Source organism: Balaenoptera borealis (genome assembly GCF_965194805.1).
Source record: "Balaenoptera borealis genome assembly, chromosome: 4".
NCBI classification, from domain to species: Eukaryota; Metazoa; Chordata; class Mammalia; order Artiodactyla; family Balaenopteridae; genus Balaenoptera; species Balaenoptera borealis.
In genome coordinates this window covers 79,624,264-79,644,975 of record NC_138861.1, presented here as the reverse complement: position 1 = coordinate 79,644,975, position 20,712 = coordinate 79,624,264, and the positions used below count along the sequence as shown (strand labels likewise).

General features: G+C 40.1%; 1 protein-coding gene and 1 pseudogene across 2 annotated transcripts in view; one reads left to right on the top strand and one right to left on the bottom strand.

Moving 5' to 3' along the window:
- Positions 1-20,712, bottom strand: part of CORIN (corin, serine peptidase) — a 270,732-nt gene that overhangs the window by 63,875 nt on the left and 186,145 nt on the right. The window contains 4 exon segments of the mRNA XM_082390479.1: positions 2,049-2,162; positions 9,762-9,869; positions 10,648-10,793; positions 13,932-14,163. Coding sequence (XP_082246605.1) covers positions 2,049-2,162; positions 9,762-9,869; positions 10,648-10,793; positions 13,932-14,163 — 600 coding nt within the window.
- Positions 36-9,718, top strand: LOC309628080 (large ribosomal subunit protein eL31 pseudogene; annotated as a pseudogene). The gene is made up of 2 exons (XR_014249465.1): positions 36-364; positions 2,076-9,718. The product of XR_014249465.1 is annotated as a large ribosomal subunit protein eL31 pseudogene (transcript).

Sequence of the window (20,712 nt, the reverse complement as noted above, 5' to 3'; positions counted from 1 at the left end):
TTAGGAATGAATGGGATTATCGCTAACGGGTACATCATGGTGTGCCAGCAGGAGCATCTAAGGAAGACAAGAGGTGGTCACACCAAGGGCTCCAAACAGGTGTCAAGACCGAAGAGCAGAACTGGTAAAACCTCAGTTCTGAGAGGTCCATCCATACAAACAGCAAGCATTTAAACAGAACTACTGTCTCCAAGTGACGAGATTCTCTAGTTCTAACTACAGGACTGAAGAAGTGGTACCCAGAGCAGCAGAAATACCAAAGATTAGAACATAGGGCTAAAAGCTGAAGTGGCGGGAGCAGAGCACTGGCCATGAGCGACTGAAGTCACCCTAGGATGAAAACCAGCTCTGTCCACATTTATGGGTAATTTTATTTTTTTTAATCTCTAGTATTAACTGACTCTCAGAGTCACACACTAATTCTCTCTTGGGTTTTTAAAAACTATGGCAAAACTCCTTGATTGCCTACCTAGCATCTATTACTTTTCTTCCTCCCTTTTTAAAAATGTATTTAATTTTTATTGGGGTATAGTTGCTTTACAATATTGTGTTAGTCTCTGCTGTACAACGGAGTGAATCAGCTATATGTACACATATATCCCCTTCCTCTCGGACCTCCCTCCCACGCCCACCCCTATCCAGGTCACCACAGAGCACCAAGCTGATCACCCTGTGCTCTACAGCGGGTTCCCGCTAGCTATCTATTTTACACATGGTAGTGTATCTATGTCAATCCCAACCTCCCAAGTCATCCCACCCCCCTTCCCCACCCCCCGCGTCCTCCTTTTTTATGGCAACATGAATTTATTCAGGCCCGCACACTAGTCCCTGCTCCATGGCAGGATCCTGATTCGTTTAAGCAAGACATGGCATCTTTCTGACTACAATTTTTTTTCTCTGAGTACAGTTATTAGTCCAGGAGTAAAGATGGGATCTGAGATCAGGGTCTTGGCCTATGGTTTTGGAGGTTGTGCTTTCCAAGGTAGCTCCTGCCCAAACCCTGCTGTCCAGGCCACGTGTCCTAGCCTGAAGGAAACAGCATCTTTTTCTAATTGGTTCTCCCTAAAGATGATTCTTTTTGCAATTCAGCTGTTTAGGTGGTGTTTTTTTGGAATCCACACAAAGATAGCTGACTGCTAGCTGGGACCCAGCTCAAAGTTGGCCAATCTGAGTGAAGCCCTAAGTGATGTTCCAGAGATGAGGGTGAGGTTCTCTCTCCTTCCTAGTGGCTATGACCTGGGAAGCACGGCACCCCAGGTGCTCTTGGCAGCCATCTTTGGACCCTGGTAGGAGCCAGCCAGAGGTCAAGCAAACGCAAAGAATCCCAGAAGAGGTGCTAAACTCCTGCATCTGGCCCTACACTTGATTTTTTAATATGATAATATAAGGCATATGCAATACATAGCATAAAAAAAGAATAAAATGTCTTCATTGTTTAAGTCTGTTTGAGTTGGGCTTTCTGTTACTAGTAGGTAATGCATCTTAGGAGATTTTTTTTCTGATTCTAAAACTACCATTCATTCAGAATATGTAGAAAAGATAGAAAAGCACAAAAACTTAATAATTCCACCATTCAGGGATTACAATCGTAAACTTTTTATTATGCCCTTCTGATCTTTTTCTATATGTGGTTATATGTACTTTCAAAACTCAGCACAATAGTACACATAATTCTTTATGCTTTGTTTTATTCATCTAATGATATGTAATGGACCCACGAGAAATTATCCTTCTAATTTGATTTTTAATGTTTGCATTTTATTTCATTTTATGGTTGTATTTTATGTTCCCCCTATTTTTGGATATTTGGGGTGGTTTAATTTTTTCCATGTTATAAATCATGCTAGACTAATATCCTTATGCATATATTTTACACGTTTGATTGTATTCTTGGCATATATTTTTACAAGTGGAGTTTTAATCAAAAGGTCTGAAAATACAAAAAGCTTTTGATACATATTTCCAAATTTCTCACTTACATTCAAAATGAGAGGTAATTAGTGTTTAAAATAAAACGTCACACTCACAAATTCACAACAAGCACTTACAGCAATTTTTTTCATCCATGTTATCAGGACAGTCTGGGAACCCATCACAGATGACTGTGTGCTTCAAACATTGTTTGTTAGATGGACATTCCCAAAGATCTCTCTCTTTACATCCTGGAGACAGAAGGAAAGGTTATTTGCAATAGATGTGAAGGTGAAAATAACAATGGCTTTGATCAAGCAATGTAAAAAAATTACAATATAAAGGTATGATTTCTTTTTTCTTAACGAGTTTTGACTCCTGTATACCGTGGAAAATGTAATTTTGAAAGCAGAAATGCTTGGTAATCTTCAAACTGCATTATAAATAGTACAGCTCTCCCAGGAGAAGATCAAAAGTGACATATGGGAAATCGGAAAAAAAAAAAAAGAAAAAGCAACTGTACTTTAACGTTCATCTTTAGCTGTTCCTTTTGCTTTCTAAGCCAATTTGCAACACATAAGACTCATCTATAAAATGATGAGTTAACGCTTTTAAGCAAATATGCCAAAACCTAGTGATCTAAATGCATATTATCTTAAAATGTAATTTCAATCAACAAATGGCGAGGCCATCTGTGTGTTTAGCAAAAGAGGCTCCTCCTATATGCCAAATATCTGCAAAACTAGCTCAAGAGCCATTACTTCAGTAACGTAGCCAGAAATCTCAGGTTAGAAACTTTATCAGTTAACATGAGAAAAGAACATAATTTGCCTAAGGCCAGGCTATAAGCTTGAACTGTAATTTGCCTATAAAATAACAAGCTCTTACAATGAACTTAATAAATGTCATTTGATTCACAGGCAGCGCATTTATACATCCGCTAAAACATGCCAAGGGTCTGATGTGTTCTTGTCACTCCAGTTGGATCCATGACCCTCACCAGGCTGTGAGGGGGGAGAAGGAAGAGACCACATGTATTCATCTTTGAGCATCCTGAATTCCCCTGCCTGCAAACCCAGCTAGCCCTCAGCAGGACCTCGATACACGTGAATTTTAAATGGAACTTCATTTCATGTAAGGAACGAAAAGTCTCTCATTCCCAGGAAAAGGTGATTTAAAGGTGAATGAAATGCCAAGCAGTGATGAAATAAGGGGTTTCTTTAGAGATGCTATTTCTCATCTGATCTGGTACAAATCATTCAGAGAAATGTCATAGATGATTGAGTCAGGTTTCTTGGAGTCCCTTATGAGAAAATAATCTGCATTACAAAAAATTCTCATTGAAAAGTTTATCAAAGTAAGTCCCCAGAAGAGAAATTTTTACTATGGGATAAAATTAGATTTAAAGTGTTTCACCATTCAAAAATATAGGACAGCAGTAGAGTATGTGACTGCAAAACTGTAGGAAATAAATAGCGAGAGTCCTTCACTAGCTGACCATCTAGAATGGTTTTAGGCCCAGGGACATCCATTCTAGGAACTCATGGGAATATAATCTGGAGTTTTCAGCTAACCAAGGATACAGACATCATCTGGAATGTTCTGGCAAGGACACTCATCACAAACCACATCATTTGCTAGTAGATGATGAGAGAAAACAGCATGAGTCTTTCTGACTGTTCACAAGGTACCATTCCTAAGAGTACAGAGAAGAACGTGGACACTTGGAATGAAATGATAAAAGATCACAAAAGTCGATCTACTGGGACATAAGACCTGTATGCTCACAGACGGTAATAATAAGAGATAACATTTATTATCCACTATAAATCCACCTTCTAGATATTAGTTTTAATTCTTACAATAATACCACAATGTCAGAATTACAATCACCATTTTCTAAGTGAAGAAACTGAGATTTAGAGAAAATAAATAGATTGCTCCAAATCCAGCCTTATAGAGAAAGATCCAGTAGGGAAGCAGGTGCAAGCCTTTAGTTGCTGTCCTCAGTATGCATTAGGGGTAAGAGCGAGGGAAACAAAGCTTAGAGTCAGACATCTGGATTTGAACCTTAGCTCCAATCTCATTAGCTGTATGACCTTGGATAAGTTACTTAATTTCTCTGAACCTCAGTTTCCATATCTCTAAAATAGTAATAATAACACCTGCTACAAAGGGTTGCTATAAAGACAAAATGAGTACTCTATAGGCAGTAATTTCCCTTCTGTATCTTTTCTTTTCTAATAAAAGTTTGCGCGGCCTAATGCCTTCTTTGTGGAGTTATGATGAACATAAATGAAGTAGGATGAAAAGGTCAAGACATGAGTCACATGGAAGATACCATTATGATTTTGTGAAAAAAATCATTCTCTCTTTAAGGTGACATTTTTGGTGTAATTATGCTTTAAATGTATGCTTTAAAAGGAAAAGGGTATGACTCCATTAAAAATTAAAACTAGGTATGGAGAGGATGGGATATTTAATGCAGCTGTAGGTTATGAAACCAAATAATTGTTGATGTCAGAATAACTGCCACCTCCCCCCGTACAGACATAATGGCTACGCCCACTCACAGAGGCCACAGCGTATTGCTAAAGTGACCAACTCATCCCAGTTTGCCTGGGACTTCGCAGGTTTGAGCACTAAACGCCCCTGCTTCCAAGAAACCCCCCTCAGTACTGGGCAAAGCGGAATGGTTCGTCAACCCTAAGTGCGCTAAGCATTCTGAGGGGTTCTTTACTTTCTCTCTCAGTTTCACAAAATCTCTGCGAAGCAGGCTTCCCTGCCAGAGGCAGATCCCACCTGAACTGGGGCACCTTTTTTCTCTATCAAAACAGTTGTCATTATAGGTGAAGAAGGCAAAGCACCTTAAAGCAGATGCTTCTTGAACTCTGAGAAGCTTTCAGTGATGCCAGTACAGAGTAAGTGGGTCCACTCATCAGGGCTGCTAACCTGAGCTACATCGAATGAAGTGCTGTCAGGGTAGGGATGCTCGTCTTCGGCCAGCAGCTGCCCCAGTGGCTGTGGATGTGACCTCAGAGCAAATCAAGGGAGCTGAGCAGTGACTTCAGGTCCGGCAGGTGTGACGGCCCCTCCAGAGCCTGTGACCCTGGGCCGTGGAGCCCAGATCTCAAAGAACAGCCGCAGCACCTGTGGTAGCAGCCGGAACAAAGGAGCTGCCTCCCTCCCCGAACCCCGGGCCTAACCGGCAAGGGCAGCAACACCAGCACAAGTCACAGAGCTCCCATCTTTGACCAGAAAGCCCCAGTGGACCTCCCAATTCCTTAGTCACACCCCTTTTCCGGGTGCCATCTTCATGTCATCCTCTTCAAGACGTGCTGTCTCAGTACCCTGTGAAGAGGCAGGATGAAGACTTTGAAAGGGCTTTAAATTGCGGGGTGGGAGCCACCCTCAGTGACCGTAATCCTGGAGATGGGGACATCCACCACCAAAACAAGCAGTGTCTCAAGGACGAGGCTCCACCCGGATGCCCATGTTCACTATGTAAATCAGGGACTCTGCCCAGCCTGTGCTTTGGACGTGACATGCCAGCCTGCCCTCCTCTGCCACAAAGAAGACCTTGGTCTGTCAGAGATAATACCAAGCTAGACAGGACTCCTTCCCTCAAGGGAGATCCCTGAGGTGACCTGTGAGGGGACTTGCCTCCTGGATTTCCTAGCACTGTGGCATGTGGGCTCTTGGTTATTGCCCTCTGAGGACTGAGTAAGGTATGTTACAAGCATTCCAAGCTGTGCGGGATAAAGTGCGCTTCTCTAAATGTTACAGGTGAGAAAATTGAGGCCCAGAGAAGTTAAGTGACTGGCCAAAAGTCACACAGCCTCTAAGTGCTGAGACTGGATTTAAATCCAAGTCTAGGTCTACAGACAGCACTCTACCATCCCAGGCTGCCTGCCCAAGACACCAAATGAAATAGCGAAGAGTTAACCAAGTAGCAAAATATCTAAAGGGAAGGAGAATGTCTCTTCCTTAGCATGAAGAATTAAATGTGATCAGAGATCAATCCTAAGACTCCTTCTGAAAGTACATTTGTGGGTATGCGACATGAGATGAACACAATGACCCTCACTCTGTCTTCTAGTCACAGAGCAGGAAATCAGTCTCTTCCACAAGCAAAGGGACAAAGAGACATGAAGGCATGGAGATTGGCTCTCTGGAGTATTTAAAAAAAAAACACACAGTAAAGTCCTTCTCTGTGAGAAATACACAAATACTATTAAGGAGTCCACACAGTTAGGGAAAAAAGTCTTTTGGAAAACTTTTTAAATCAAGCTGTAAAACCTATAAATATCAGAGCCAGAGGCTTTAAACACAGCCTAAAGGGGTTTTGACTCCAAGAAGAGGTTCAGGTTATAAAGAAAGATTTTATTGCATTTTATCTATCACCCAAGAGGAGATCGAAGATAGATGGTGAAATGGTTTTTAATTATTTGAAGATAAACAGAAAGGTCTTTAACGACACTCGCATTCGTATTGTTGTCTATCTTTCTCTGTATGTTGTATACCCTTTTACGTAGAAGAGTGATCAATTAGTAATTGTGATGTTATATTCATGTAATGAAGGGTTTTATTTCTCCAGTAGATATTAAAAAACTGTTTGAGCTATATTCTCACTTAACTGACCCATTGAGAAGACTCGCTGCTCCCATCACAGCCCAGGTACCACCTTGTTCCTGCTGGTATAGCTCACCCAATTGTGGACAGAGGCCTAGCAAAAGCTAACTTCAGTCTCACAAACTCAGATCTATAGCATGAAGGCAAAGCTCAGAAATATAATCTCATTGTTATTTTCTTTAGCTCGCCTTTCCTTTATGCCCTTCTTGTTCATTTCTCTGCCCAGATCTGCACCTTTTTCTCCATTGCTTAGATATCAATGCTTGGTAAATGTTAGATTGAAAATAAGCTTCTTTCATCCAGTTGCTAGATCTACAGCCAGCTTCATCTACATAGTAGATGTTCAATTAATGACAAACTATCAGTTTAAGACAAGGAAGTGCTTCTGTACCGACGCAGTACTGACTCTGTAAATCACTCCTATCTTTTAGACTTCTCTCCCATGAAGCAATTCTGGAATGATATGTTCATATTTACATAATTCTTCCAAACACTTGCTGAAAGCATTTCTAATAATGACAATACTTCCGACTGTTGTTTACATTAACAATTATACCATCAGTACAACTTCAACAACAAAAATTTACCACAAGAGCAGGAGACACTTCAGAACAACATTACTCCCAGCCCAGCAGGATGGCTCTCGCAAAGAAGGGAAGCGAGAAGAAGAAGGGCTGGTCTGCCATCAATGAGGTGGTGACCAGAGAAAACACTGTCAACATTCACAAGTGCATCCATGCAGTGGGTTTCAAGAAGCGCACCCCTAGGGCACTCAAAGAAATCCGGATATTTGCCACGAAGGAGATGAGAATTCCAGATGTATGCATTGGCACCAGGCTCAACAAATCTGTCTGGGCCAACGGAATAAGGAATGTCCCATACCATATCCACGTGTGGTTGCCCAGAAAACATAATGAAGATGAAGATTCACCAAACAAGCTCTATACGTTGGTTACCTATCTACCTCTCGCCACTTTCAAAAATCTGCAGACAGTTAATGTGGATGAGAACCAACTGCTGATTGTCCAATAAGGTTACAGAACCGCCAAAACAAACAAACAAACAAACAAACACTACTTACTGCTAAATGTTTAACACATGTATTTTAAAAGTGTATTTACAAATGGTGTGCTTTGACCTCCATGTTTTCCTGCTGCAGAAGTGTCAGAGAAACAGCGTAAATTTCCAACACATCAATTATTTTATAATTAAATTAAATAAGTACTGTTTTGAGGGGAAAACCCAATAATGTTAAAATTCTGGAGGAGCTGCAGATGTGTGAAAGTGAATAGTTAATAGTCACATTATTCAGTAAAGCCCAAGCATTTAAGTGCATTCCACTCCACAATGGACGGAATAAATCAGAAAGACAGGAAGCTTGGAGTGAAACCCAGCTTTGCTGGAGCTGGTGTTTGCATTACCAGATGGTATGCCTATCCACGCCCATGGAAACAGAGGCACAAACTGAGCAAGTAGGCAAAATGGGAATCCGAGGATTTCCCAGTAGTCCTCCACTGGGCCTTCCTCTACTGCGAGACTTCTTCATTTGATTTTAACTGCTGTGTTCTCCCAGAGCATGGGACGTGCCCATTCAAACGCGTGCATGCGGCCCAGTTGCTTTGGAAAACTTAATGAGAGTTCTCTCATAGATTAATACTGTTGGGGCAGTTAATGTTCCAAATGCATTAATTTATTACTGACTTTTAACTTTCCTTAACCAGAACTCTCAATAACATCGTCAGTCTTTTGAGTGTTTTATAGAGATTAGACAATTTATTCGATAGTTCTCCTGAGCCTTTAATTGTGAGATTAAAGTACTGACAAAAACTCATTACTTAACTAGAAACCTGACATTTTAGGATCATTTGTACCCTATAGTGCTTTAAATTTCTTTTTTGCAGAATATACTCTAGAACTCAGACCATTTAATCTTCATAAGACTCTTTTTGAGACTAAGCTTTTACATTTCTCAAATATTTATTCCCCTACTGCAAATTTCGGTCTAGCCACCCAAGGAAGTATCATGTAACCTCTTTGGACAATCTAAGATAATCTATTTTAATTTGCATCTCAGAATACCAAAACCCATCAAAGCCATAGTGTAGTGAAAAAATCCAATAGATTCTTAATAAATCATTTATATAAGGGATATTCAATGAGTTTTGATTTATTTCTTTACATACAGACCACAAACAAAGCAAACAACAGCAGCTTCTCAAAACACTGTATGTTCCTCCCTAACAAAATTACCATCATTCTGACAGTTCTAATTTTCTAGAAGATGCACTTATCCTTATTTATATAGTAGCTGATAGGATTTCAGTTGATTGCTTGTGACATTTTGTCTGGACCAAAAGGGCAATGTCTACTATGGAAAACTCATTTTGGGAAGCAAGGCAATACTTCATCCCTCAAAGGCCAAAAGAATAAAATGATTTCAAAAGATGCATTGCCTCATGTGCTTTCAATGGCAAAAAGTTCAGGTTTTTTAAGCAGAACAAGCTAAATAATCATAACCAAACTATTCTTTGGGTAGCCCTTCAATCATTCTGCTTTACTCTAAAATATTGCTTAGTAAAGAGCACTGTCTGTTTTCTATTCCCTGACACATTTTGAGGTTACAAGTACAAAGGTTTGCAGGGAAATAAAATGGGAATTAGCTCCACTTAAATTGCCATTGGCATTTCTGGCCTTTCCATTGGTGATTTTGGAGTTCAAAGGCAGAAATGTCAGGAAGAGTTTTATCCTTTGCTGACAGAGACAAAAATCAGAGAGGGCATGAAGATAAATCCCAATTAAATTTGAATGTTAGAGCCTGCACTCTGTCTTTGTGTATCTAGATGCCTATTTAAGAATATGGGAATTATAGGCAAGGACACTATTATTCTGACCTTAAAACAGATGACAACTGCTTTAGAATCTCTCAATAAAAATAATCTCTTTCATTTGTGAAGAGCTTCTTCTTTTACTAAGAGTTTGCACATATGTCATCAAGGTTATAAACAGAAGTGTAATTTAGGGAAAATCAATGGAATTAACAGGAAAAACACTTATAATTCATGTTTTGCCATTTGATAATTTAAGAAGTAAATGCCTTAGCGTTCAATCCTAGTCACTACTTACAACTATCAGTAAACAATTGACATGTTTTAACACAATCCCTTATCCTAACCGGTTATCAGTGTACATTCAAGAAAAGTGCCATCTCACATACATACCACAGTTTTCTTCATCACTATCATCATCACAGTCAGCCTGGCCATCACATCTTCTGGAAGCCAGAACACACCGTCCTGAGCTGCACTTGAAGTGACTAGGTGAGCATTCTGTTAAAAGCAGTGGGCCACATTACTGTCAACAGACAGAAAACCCAGAACCATCAGCTAATTTATCCATTTACATGTGGGATGTTGTGGGGAAGTTATCACTGAACATAAGGATGGTCCTTCACAAAGCTGAAACAGCCGAAGTTTACTTGGCTTTCTTCTGTCTGCCTACCAGCATCTTTTTCCTTCATCCTCGGCATCACCTCTTCAGATCAGCTGTTTTGTGTCTTTATGCTTTCCAGCAATTAACTCTCTTTCCGAATGGACAACCTAACAATTGCTGGAGCCTGCAATGTCCTATGAAGTCAATGCTTCGAACTACCCAGCTGGCTTTCCTTCAATGTATCATATTGTTTCCCATCCTAATCTTTCCACCTAGTGGGCAGGTCCTTGATTCCATTTCTCTACTTGATTATCCTACATTGCCAAGGTCTCTGAATGCTTTGCACTTGAAGGAACCAAGGCTTGATCTTCACCATTACCTACAGGGCCCCTAGTATAAAAGCAGCATCCATATACAATGGACTCTGTGAGTTAAGTGTGTTTAAAATAAATACCTAGAATATTAAAGTCATCTCTGCAATTTATTTTTTAAATGAAGACAATGTCTAACAGATGGGTATCAAATTCTTCAATGTAATCAAGTTTATAGATTCACCACCTATGCAGCCTTTCTACTGGTAACTAAATACAAACAATAACAACAGAGTAACTTCTAAAAGTAGCTGATATATTCATCCATGTTAGACACCCCATTGTAATTAATTTAAAAATTAACCTTCCACATCGTCATCAGGCATTAGACAGGTTTGACTGTCTGAATTTTCCTCCGGAAATTGATTGCAGTCTGTGTCTTCTGGCCACTGTAGGCCCACAATCCCAAGAACAGACTCACAGCGTTCTTTGGAATGCTCACACAGAGCTCTAAAAGAGTGAGAAAGACAAAATATTACAAGCAAAAACAGCTACACCTGATGTTACGCCTCTGTGTAGGGTTTTAATTCTGTATGGCTATGGGCTGGCGTGTACACGTGGTGTGTGTAAGCAGTGTGTGTGCGTACCAATGCATATATATGAATGTACATATACATAATAGATATTTGGGAAACCAAATTGAGTAATATCGCTACAAGGGGGATACATTCCAGAAACATACTTTCACCAAAAGAAACTCCATCGCAGAAATGGAAATAGAGATGTTCCCAGAACACGGATTCCCTCCTCCAGTTTGCCTTTCTCATTTTCTCTTCTGTCTTTCAGGCAGACACACTCCAGTGCTTTTTGTTTTAAGCAGGGAAGCCCCCCAAATCACTTGGACAGTCCGCCACCAAAGGTCATGGAATCTGTACAACACCCTGGGCCTCAGCCCCCTGTGGTGTCCTGTGATGTGAGCCATTTCCTGTGCCAGCCTGGCTTGCCTAAGGCATTAGTACTTCAGCTTACACCAAACCCATCTGTGTCGAGCTCAAGTTGGTACAAATGAAGTTTGTTGGTCTTTGTTAAAGAAAAGACATACTAAGCATTGTACTAAGTGCTTTTATGTGTTATTATCTCATTTGTATCAGAATATTTTAAAATTGAGGTATCAGCATGTTGCAAAGAAGATGGCTTTACTTCCTATGGGGAAAGAAAAAAACAGTTTGCCTCAATATATTACCAAGAAATTAGTTACGATTTTTTTTTTTAAGTAAACATAATGAAAGTAAGTTCCTAGGCAAATTTTTTATTTCCCTTTAAATACATTCTCATTTCTTAAAAGTTTCAAACTTTAAACCACTAATTTCAACAGGTAAGGAATGGTTAGCAATTGAATGGAGACGTTTCAGAAAAGGCTCTGTCTAGATTTAAGTCTGTCTAGATTTAAGTTAAGATAGAACATAACTTGATGCTGGTTTAGCCTAGGAATTTGGGGCAAAGACAAAGCCATGGCATTCCCATATTAGGTTTGCAAAAATGGGAAGCTCAACAGTGTTTAATAACTCTCTGTTGGACTGAATAGTTTTGTTGCAGATTAATATAAAAATGTATATAACTCAACTGCTGCTGATATTTTAAACTAACCAAACGATACCTAATTTAGATGGAAGTCAGGTAGTGCATGACTCTACCACTTTTTTTTCCCTATAAAATGGAAATACAACATGTGGCACTACAACTCCACGGCACACCTGTTCTTATCATAATCTGTGCGGTGCTCAGCCATAGAGACAGCAGTCCTAAAAGGTTATTTTGAGGATGAGAACTACCCTCAAGTATTCAGCACATTGTAAGGGCTCAAGAATGTTAGATTTTTTTCCAACTCATAGCTTAAAAACTGAATTTTAAGATCAATAACCAAGCTTGGCAAATGGAATTATGTGTTACCCCATGAGCATATCAGTATATTATTCTTGTCATAATCCAAAAATTTTTCTTACAAATATCAGAATGTAAAACTCACTTTGATAGCCACTGAAAATGAAAGATGTACATGTATGTGTAAACCTAAGAAACAAAACTAAAGCGTCTAGAAGTTCAACACTTTATTCAAAATGTTTATTCTAAACATTTATTCAAAAATGTTTATTGAATAGTATTTCAGGATCAGTCTTATCTTAGGCATTTTAATATGAAACCTAAGTCCTAAAATTATCAGTCATATGTGGATATAAATTTGTTCCAGAGAACACTGCAATAGGGAAATTCTTATACACATATGAAAAGAAAGTCAAATACAAGAATTTGTTAAGTACTATTGAAAGTAATTATTCACTATCATCGACCTTGCTTAGGAAAAGTAGAATAAGATTTATAAATAACTTGTTAACATAAAACTGGTAGACGTTTTATTAGTGATAATTTAAAAGGCATTTAATAGAAATTTTCAGAATTATGTTTACACAGCCAACGTTAAGTTTTACTCTATTTGTATAATTTGTTTAGTTCCCCCAAATCATTTTTAAATTTATTGCTTTCTGTCCCAACCCTATAGATGGCCCTACCTTGTCATCCATTTGATATTTGGCATATAATTTACTGTTTTCCCATCTGTCCACTGTATTGATATTCTTGCTTTTTCTTAAAGCTCTGAGTGACTTCTGATCCCAACATATGGTTTCCATAGTTACCACTCACATTTAGGCAGGCACATCTGTGTATTCACCCCTTGATGGAAAACAGCCCTGAGAAAAGCAGCCCCACCTCTGTGACAGCCACCTTGTACGTGCACATTCTCTGACTATAACCCTGAACACACAGCATAGAAGAGGGACCAAACTGCCACAAAGCAGTTAGTCGCGCTCCTGTCCTAACATCAGAGCTTTGTTTATTCTGGGCTTACAATCAATGGGCAGCACTTTACGTTTATGTACATTCATCTAATCTCACAACAACCCAACCCAACCACCACCACCATCCTGATCTTACGGGTAAAGAAACTGAGGCTGGGAGAGACTGAGGAACCTGTCTCAGGCTACAAGCAGCTACAGAAGAGCCAGGACTTGAATCAGGAGGTGGACACCAGAGTAATAATCTTAACCCGTAGGGCATCACTCATATCCTAAGTTCAAGCCACACTCTTAAAATACCGTCCTGTATTTCATCTAACCAGGTAGAAAAACAGCAATGTCCATCCCCCGTCCATGCTGTGAGTTTGGTGTGATGACTCCCTCAGGCCACTCTTTGTGTAACGTCTCCTCACTTTTGATGCTATCAGAAGGCAGCATTTAAAACACATCAACATTGCCAGAGAAACAGGCAGATGCACCCCCTTCTGCTGACTCAACATTTTAAAAACCGCTTCCTGATGCAACACAATGAAACACTTGTGATTTTATTTGATTAAAGTCTGTGAATTATTATCAAAGGCAGTTCATATCTCTCTTGTTTGGTATTTCACTGATGAAGTCTTACTCAGATATTCATTTTAGAATTCCTACTTCTTTACTTTTTAAATAGGTAATGTGTTAAATACAGGACTTGTTGGCAAAGTATGTACTTTGTCTAAACTCAAGCTATGTCTTCATTCCCTTGGTTCTCCTTGAGGGAAAATGAGGATGCCTGGGGGAGACGCCATTGTATTACCTGCAAGGGGGGATACGCTGGCTTGTATTCTTGTCACACTTTGGTACCAAGATGGTGCAGGCAAAGAACATGAGGTATTTGTAACAGTTGGTCTGAACAAGTGCAGGGAAAAGAGAAGACTCCCAGCTGATGGATGCTTCCTTTTGAGTCCGGTGGCCGAGGTAATTTGGATAAGTTGTGTGGTTGTAGGGCAAATTCATGCAGAGTTCCAAAGTAATTGGTTCACACTGACCTAACAAAAAAAACACACATACAGATACATATTATATATTTTTAAATTTCACATGTAAAACAATTTCTTAAAAACGTACAAAATTAAAGTCTATCTTACCCTCTTTCTTGGAAGGAGCTAAGACTAGATGTAAGTAGTATATGAGATTGCCATCAGAAGGTAAATAGTGCGGTTAATGAAGTGTCTTGACAAACCAAGATTCATTTCTGTATATGGAGCTGCTAGCACACGGTCCAGGATGCATGTTTCAGAAAGTCTTTCTCATTTTTTTTCCCCTCGGCTCCACTTATCTGATTCCTTTTACTCACTTTAATTTGTCTTCTGATTGATCCATTACTTCTAAACTAGTGTATTCCCCACCGCCTTCATAGCCATCTTAAAAAAAATCAATGAATTTGGCTAAATAGGCAATTCGATGACTTTTTTCTATATGTTTTATTGTTGATCAGTGTATAAGGCTATACAATTTCAGGGCAAGAGGAGGCTGAGATCCATTAGATATCCATTGCCAATGAGATAACCCCTAACCCTTTAGCTTGGCATCCAAGGCTATTTCACACTCCAAATCACAGCCTAACTTTCCAGCCTCATCACCCATGACCATCTCACCAGCAATATTTCCTTGGCGACACCAGACATTTTAAGAATTGCATGCGTCCTTTGTGGGTCCCATTAGCTTTTATCCCCTTCTTTCCTTCACATACTTGTAATCACCCCTCAAATGCAATCATGGTTCTAGCTGCCAGGTACATAGGGCAACTCTGATTGGGATAATCATGGTTCTAGCTTCCAGGTACATAGGGCAACTGCTGATTGGAATAATCCTTCCCCATCCTCCCCACTAAGCTAATTTCTCCTTGTTCTGCAGCACTCAGCACAAACCCCTCTTCCAGGAAGGCTTTCTGGCCAACCACTCTTCCCCTTCCACTCCTAGCAGGAGTCTCCGCTGAGCTCGAGAGCATCTCCAGGGTGTGCATGCCAAGCGCTCATTGCCCTCTGCTCTATTCTTTACTTACTTGCCTTCCGCATACAATTTGAGAGTTTTGTGAAATGAGACCTCATTTCTTTTTTTAAATTGAAGTATAGTTGATTTACAATGTTGTGTTAGTTTTTGCTGTACAGCAAAGTGATTCATAAACACACACACGTATATATATAAAATTAATTCTTTTTCAGATTCTTTCCCATTATAGTTTATTACAAGACATTGAATATAGTTCCCTGGAGAACTTATTTCTTGATCTCAAAGTCTGCACCAAGCATAGTGTGAGAATTAAGGAAGGAAAGGAGGGGGGAGGCATCAGAAACTATCCTAGGCACTTTAAAATGTAAAAATAATGAAAAATAGAGTCCCTGCCATTGAAGCACTCTAAGTCTCCAGAGGAAGAAAGACACGTGCAGGTAGCTGTGGTATAACATGAACAGGCTAGGCTAGTGGGACTGAACAAAATGCTAGAGCCCGGAGAGACAGGGTGGATAGGAGCAGCTTGGGAAGCCTTCCCAGGATAAGTGGGGTTTGGGCAGGTTTGGGGGAATGCGGTGGAAAGGCTCTCTGTCCCCTCTCTGTCTGCGGTGGATGTGCTTCATTCATTCCCAGAGGAGAGAGGAAATCAAGGGAGTGTCTTGGTAGAATCAGGTCAGGTCCACCGGAGATTTCATGCCTTATTAAGAGTAATTATTCAAATTAAATTTAATTATTTGACTAGGAAATGGTATGCAGGCAAACAGATTAGCAATAAGGACTGCAGTGAAATATTAAAACAGCTCTGGGACTATTTCTTAATTTAAAGAGTCTGAGGGCTTTGCAGAGATTATGCTGATAAGGAGCCTGATATTGGCCAGACTGAAAAATCTCTCGGACCAAGTATATAAGACTCTCAGTTTATTGAGGAAGAAGTAACACTCTAAAGCTGGCATAATCCTGAGGATACCTACAGGGTGGAGAGAAGAAAAAGAGACAGAGGAGGTATGGGGTTGGTTCAGCTTACTACTTCTTCGATTTGTGAAAGAGGAGAAACACTGAAATGTTCTGAGTTCAGATGACCCACAAAAAATGCATATTCCTTATAACAATGAAAACAATACAAAGACGCATATAGGAAAAGCTCTTCATCTCCCCACCTCCCTCTCTCTTAACTTCCCTCAATGCCAAAAGATGGGTTCCCTCTTCAGCTTGCTTTTGTTGCTTGATTACCTGTCACGACCATCTTACAAATCAGTAGAGGCAGCTCAAACTCTATATTTTTCTTAATTTCTTTAATATACTTAAAATTTTACAAAAATGGGATCATTCACACATATTTTGATGCAGTCTTTTCTTCCCTGTAGATGTCTTTTCTTTCTCTCTCTTCCTCAACTACCCTATCAAGTTTTAACTTTTTATCAGTTAGTTTCCTTGAGATGATTAATAGGCATATCACATGCATAACTTTTCTCTCTTTTGATATGTGGGGGGATGCATTGATTTTGATTTAGGATAAGATATAGGCTTTAAGTGTCTCAGAGTCAAGGGAGATGAAAGGATTAAGTTATGATCATATATTATTCTGAGATCTTTACTGAATGCGGTGAGGTTGTTTAGTTTCCTTCATAAAGGCATTCTTCACAAAGTGCTAAGCAAGATAAACTCTCAAGTATCTGGCAACCTCAAATTCTATGATTTATGGTATCAATAAACTTTTATATCTTAAGCAGTAGACTCACTGACAAGCCTGATTGACATTAGCCACTAGAGGGCGATCACATCACAAACATGTGAGGACGTTTGGCTGTTGCAGGGCTGTATAATTCAGTGTGAGCTTGAGGCAGTGCCTGGCATGGCATCCTGAGGATAGATGAGGTTTAATAAATATCTGTAGAAAAAGAGATCCTGATGGAGTCTCAATGATAGCCCACCTTTCAAAGTCTGAAACAATATTTGACAAATTCAACCTAAAGAAAGGACTGTTAACTAAACGATGTTACATTTTTATCATGATGCAATACCTGAAGCCAATGGAAATCATGTATTAGATTGATGGTCGTTTACATGAGAAAACGTCATTTCCAACATCCATTGGCATATATATCCAAGATTCATCTTTGCGTCAGAACTTTAAGTCTCTCTTTATTATTATTTATTTTTTAGAATTTGAAGGGCTGTTATAAGGTGAACACCCTTATAACTACTACCCAGGTCTACCATTTGAACTCTGCCAGACATCCCATGTACCCTTCCACATCCCCTGTCTTATGTCGACCTTCTCCTTCCCCCACAAAGTAAATGCTGAGTTTCAGAGTCATCACTTCCTTGCTCTTCTTCACAGCTTTATTACATAAGTGTGCACCACATCCTACATACTACAGTTTGGCTACCCATTTTTGAAAACCAAATTTAAGTCTCTTATACTATCTATGTTCCCCCTCCCCTCCATCTCTTTATTTTTCTTTAATGTTTAACTATTGAAGAATCCGGGGACTTGACCTGTAGAGTGTGCCAGAGTTTGGATTTTGCTGATTGCACACTCCTGGGGATGTTAAACATGTTCCCCTGTCCCCCTTGTCTCCTGAACACTGGCAGCTGAAGCCAGGGGGCTGATTTGGCTTCATCCCTTTGGCAAGACTCTAGGTGCTGCGGTATTCTTTCATTAGAAGACACATCCGTCTGATTTCTTTTTGTGATGTCTACAGCTGTATGTCCATGCTCAGTGCCTTGCCCTGTTAATTCACCTGGTTACCAAATGGTAATATTCTAATTCAATCATTTATCTTCCACTTACTAGTTGGGAATGCTTTTAGAAAGAGATTGTTCCTCTCATCTACTATTTGCTCCTGAGAACTGAAGCCCTTAATCATTACAGCATATGGCTTTTTGACCACACCCCCTATACTATCTGTTCCTTCCACCTAGAGATTGCAAGGAGAGGGCAGGAAATTGACAGACCACTGGGAAATTATTTGAAGAACAAAGCTGTTCATTTCTTCCTGGATATAACTTTTCAGTGGGGGGGAATCATACTGCCATCTTCCCACTCATATATACGACTTCGGTTTTCCTTTTATGTTCTTCAAATACACTCAAACAGTTTCCCTAGCGTCTCACTGTCTCATCAGCTTCCTCTTTCATCACAGGTGTTCTTGCCACGTTCTCTCCATATATATTCAGCAAACATTTGAACACCCCCTCTTCCGAGTATCAGGCACTGGGCTAGTCACTCGTCCCCATTCCTTCTCTGTTATTAAAAATAAGTGTTGGAAGAAAAATGTACACAAGTAACATGTAGAACTAACGGTTGATGGAACACTATGGGAAACTTGGGAGGGTCCCTGAGGCATGACAGTCATACCTGGCTTCATACAGCCATGATGATCATGGGCACAGGGAGGTGGGGAGAGACACATGCCCAGGAGCTGCTCTCTCCGCCAGGTTCCCCCAGCTGTCTGGATTGTACTCTACAAGGTACAAGTGATGGATTAGTCCCTCCACACCAGACTGATGGGAAATAACATTCCTGCTCCTACCCCCTAAGGCAAGGACATGTCCGTATTTTGCCTCCCAGCAGGGTGCAAACATGTTAAAGATTCTGGGCTGGAGTGGATGTGGTGATACTGTGATACTTTTAAGCCTCTCCATACACAATATCATCTGAGATGTGTTCTTTAGGCTTTTTTTAATTGTAGGCACTTCTGCTAATCTGAGATAAACCATGGATCTTATCCACTGAAAAATATGAAAACCACGAAGACTTTTTTTCACACCCAATTTCAGGATGTCACTAATCCCAGCAGCCTCGTCAGGCCACAAAGCAATAATTCTCAACTTTTGCTGCACACTGGGGACACCTGGGGAATTTTTAAAATACTGATGCCGAGGTCCCACCCAGTATATCTTCAGGGACCATTGGAACGTTATTATAATATTTTATGGGGTGGCAAGAACCATTATCTTTAAGGACTAGCCTCCCAGCAACTCCAGTGAGAGGCTGACTCCACCAGAAAGAATCTCCACATTCTCCAAACTCATATTCCCCACTGGCAGGGAGCCAGAGAAAGAGAGTGCTGTTCAGTCGTGCTCCAGAATCTAGATAACAGGAGTCTCTGACAGTGTCAAAGATCTTTAAACAATTAATCACATTTTCAAGTGCATGAGGAGTTTTCTGAGAGGAGATGATACTTGTCCGTATTTACAGAGAACCAAGTAGACACACACCATCCTGAAGCTCTTTGAAAAATAAGGAATAACATCTTTACTCTCAGCTGGAAGTTAGGCATATACACTGCTTATGTGCCTGGCAGAGACAGCAGCTCCTGGGCATGGGTCTCTCCTCATGCCCGTGATCGCCATGGCTGTATGAAGCCGGGTATGACCGTCATGCCTCAGGGACACCCCCAACTTTCCCATAGTACTCCATCAACCTTTAGTTCTAAATGTTTACTCATGTACTTTTTTCTCCAACACTTATTTTTAATAACACAGAAGGAATGGAGACCAAGGACAAGCCCAGTGCCTGACACTCAGAAGAGGGGGTGTTCAAATGTTTGCTGAATATATATGGAGAGAACGTGGCAAGAACACCTGTGATGAAAGAGGAAGCTGATGAGACAGTGAGATGCTAGGGAAACTGTTTGAGTGTATTTGAAGAACATAAAAAGAAAACCAAAGTTGTATATATGAATGGGAAGGTGGCCATATGATCCCACTGTTGAAAAGTTAGCTCCAGGAAGGCTGGAATCATGTCTCCCTTCTTTGCCATCCAAGTGCCCAGTGCCCATTCCAGTGCCTGGGACATCACAGACACACTAGAAATACTGGTTGAATATACATGATAAATGGAATATTTCCTGCCATATCAATAAACAAAGGATGTCACAGTCACCAATGAGTGTAGCCCTCCAGCGTGAGCTGGTGAGCCCTGAGGAAACTCAGGGCTGAAAAGAATACCTGCCATCTAGCAGCCATCGGACTGCAGCCACTCCCTGCCGTGAGCCCTGAGGAAACTCAGGGTGTGTCAGGATACTGGCCCCAGATAGCTGAGGTGCATATCAGAGGAATTATTTCAGGGAGCCAAGACTCTTGCATCTTCCCATACATAGAAAAGCGCAAAATTCCTTAACTTCAGATACCTGGTTTTCTTTGATTAATAATAATCTTTTGACATTCCTGACTACCTGTTTTTTCAAAGTTATCTGAAATGCTGTCTCCCGGCCTGCTGTCCTCATTTTGCCCAATAAAATTTAACTCGTAACTCTCACGTTGTGCATTTTTTTTAAGTCAACATACATACATACCAGCTGAGTTATCTAGTGCCCTTCCTACAAGTTCCTTTTTTTTTTTTTTTTTGGACAGGTGATAACATATTTTTATTTTTAATCTTGAAATATTTCAAGTATAGAGAAAATAGGATAACATATACTTGGTTACTCCCTGCCTAAATTTGACACAGGCTAACATTGCTCTGTCACCTTTTTTTAATCTAACAGTAAGTGCCATTACATGTCAGACAACCCCCAAAACTTTAATAAAATACACGTGTCTGAGACAATACTGTCACTGTCCAAAATTCTGCAGCC